This window comes from Atta colombica, unplaced genomic scaffold (assembly GCF_001594045.1).
Source record: "Atta colombica isolate Treedump-2 unplaced genomic scaffold, Acol1.0 scaffold16, whole genome shotgun sequence".
NCBI lineage: Eukaryota > Metazoa > Arthropoda > Insecta > Hymenoptera > Formicidae > Atta > Atta colombica.
This window is the reverse complement of record NW_017259250.1, coordinates 221,195-223,751: the sequence shown is the minus strand read 5'-3', so window position 1 is coordinate 223,751 and position 2,557 is coordinate 221,195. Positions and strand designations below refer to the sequence as shown.

At 32.1% G+C, this 2,557-nt stretch overlaps 1 protein-coding gene across 1 annotated transcript in view; it reads left to right on the top strand.

The window, feature by feature from the left end:
* Positions 1 to 514: 514 nt before the first annotated feature.
* Positions 515 to 2,557, top strand: part of LOC108685790 (serine/threonine-protein phosphatase 2A catalytic subunit beta isoform) — a 9,767-nt gene continuing 7,724 nt past the window's right edge. The window contains exon 1 of the mRNA XM_018190758.1: positions 515 to 961. Coding sequence (XP_018046247.1) covers positions 860 to 961 — 102 coding nt within the window. The 5' untranslated portion in view covers positions 515 to 859. The remainder of the gene's footprint in view (positions 962 to 2,557) is intronic.

Genomic DNA, 2,557 nt, shown 5'->3' with positions numbered 1-2,557 from the left:
ATTTATTAATTCTATATTCTATATTCTATTATTTAATTCTATATTATTCTTTCTTAATTACTTATTTTTTCCAGAACAGCGGTTATTATGATTATTAAATAAAGTAAAATTTTCCTTTAAAAATATACTTATAAACACCTTTTATATGTATATACACGCATTGTGTGTGTACACCACACACACACATACACACACACACACACACACAAACATACACATTTCAATAATAGTACATTTTATAACAAATGAATAGCATCCATTTATTTTATAATTTCATTTACTATACGGTTTTCCAGCAAGAAACATAGATGATATAGCCTAAAACAATTTTCTATTTTATCCTTATTGTTTGCAATATTAAACAAAGATGAAATAATTTATTGTGATACATTGTATCATATGCATTTTTTATTTAAAAATATTCATTGTCGTAATTTAGCTAAATATTAAATGTGAGCGCGTTCTCAAAATGGCCAAATCACGTGACTTTGTCTCTCTACAAAGATGCCGAGTGTTGCAACTGTATATCTAGACTATGCTTATACTATGGTTTCGAACCCATTTTCAGACCTCGAGTTTGATCTCCTTCTTATTACTTTGTGACACCGTGACATCATCGCGCCAGCGCTCAGCGTTCAGCCATTTTGTGTGACTGCAGTGAACAAGCGCTATCCGTTTTCACGAGTTATTTGTGTTACGGGATTCGTGGTCAGTGGCGTGCAGTGGTGGAGATAAACTTGGATGATTTAGCTTCGCGTTAAAGGATACGCTCGGGCGATCGGATTACATGCGCTAGTGAGGAGTGCGACCGACCGCACGACTGCGTTAACTTCCCGTGCAAAATTGTGGAACAAGTACGATGGAGGATAAGGCGTCGCTCAAGGAACTTGACCAGTGGATAGAACAATTAAACGACTGCAAACAACTGACAGAAAGCCAAGTGAAAACTCTCTGCGATAAGGTACACGTTCGACATGCTCATTACGCATGACTCCGCCCCGTTCGGAACATCCCTGTGAATGGCCGCGCGTTACGTTAATTATTTTCCGTTATTCGCACACTGTCGCGTGCCGCGTTCGAATGCATCGTTTACCGTTCTCTGCTATCTCACATTGCTATCAAACATGATATCGATGATGTGTCATGGACGTTAAGGAACGTTTATGAGAATTATCGGGCACCTCGGGGGATCTCGGAATTTTCTCCATCGTCGTGATCTCGTTCCCGATAAACTGTGACGAATTCACCCCCTTCCTTCTCCTCCGAGAAGGTCGCATTTTGATGGCCTTTTGATAACGACCGGGATTCATGATTCTAGATCGATTATTCGTGCTTATACATGCTGTTTTAAACCTATTAATGCAGTTCCGCAACAGGTGAACGCTCCGTCGTTGCGTTGTAATTTTACACTGGTGTATGTCTTTTAAAATACTTATGGCTCTATGATTTATCTAGGAGATGAATAGACTTATCAATTATGATAACTGTAACTAATATATGCTTTACATTCGGTAATAACATCTGTTATTGATTATTTTTCTTCGATTGGTGAATGCGATTATGAAGAAAGTTATCACTTTGCTATGAATGCAATCACTTATAGATTGAGATGTTCTATCATTATATTTCGTTAATGTAACAAGAAAAATAAGAATTGTATTCTAAGTTTATTAAAACACTAGCCAGGACTTTGATTCTTAGAAAAATTCAATTTAATATTAGTCAATTTAATATTGAAAACTATTGATGAATTACTTGTTTTGAGTATTAATGCCCATATTCATAGTCAGACCTTGTACTTAAGGCTTCTTTAAATTTATCTTTAGATGCTCAGCAGCCAATGAAATAATTCATAGAGTATCTAAAGATAAATTTAAGGAAGCCTTAAATATAAGGCCTGACTATGAATACAAGTATAAAAGTACTGGATGTTAAATAGTTAAAATAAAATTTTTGTAAGGATATATATATTTGGCAAACTGGAAAGAAATATTAATATGGGAATTAAAGACAATATGATACTTATGTAAAGAATTATTTGAAAAATATTCTGTACATTTAATTACTTCGAAATTGATTTAAATGTTTCTAATAGACTGAACTAAATGGAATTAGTATTTTTGAATCTATATTTAGAAATTTGAAGATGGTATTATAGCTATGACATTCTTTGTAATAATGTTTCTTCACATTGTATTGGTATGCCAGTTGGCCAAAGTATCTATTTTTCTAAATATATGCCAGTAATTATAATCTGTAATTGGCAACGGAAATTCATTTATGTTATGAAAGAAATTTTTGAATATTGAGAGATAATTTGTGATTACAAACAGACTATAATTTGAAAGCTCTGTCATCATATTTTATCCAGGGCTTGATAAAACAACTGATATAACTTATTTAATTTTAAATTAAAATATTAAATAAGAAATAGATCACAAGTAATTATTTAAAAATATAAAATAAAAAATGGAATCCGAAAATGTATTAATTTATTTAAAATAATAATAACTTTTATTTAAAATAGAAAAATAACTTATTTTTTATTTTAAATAAG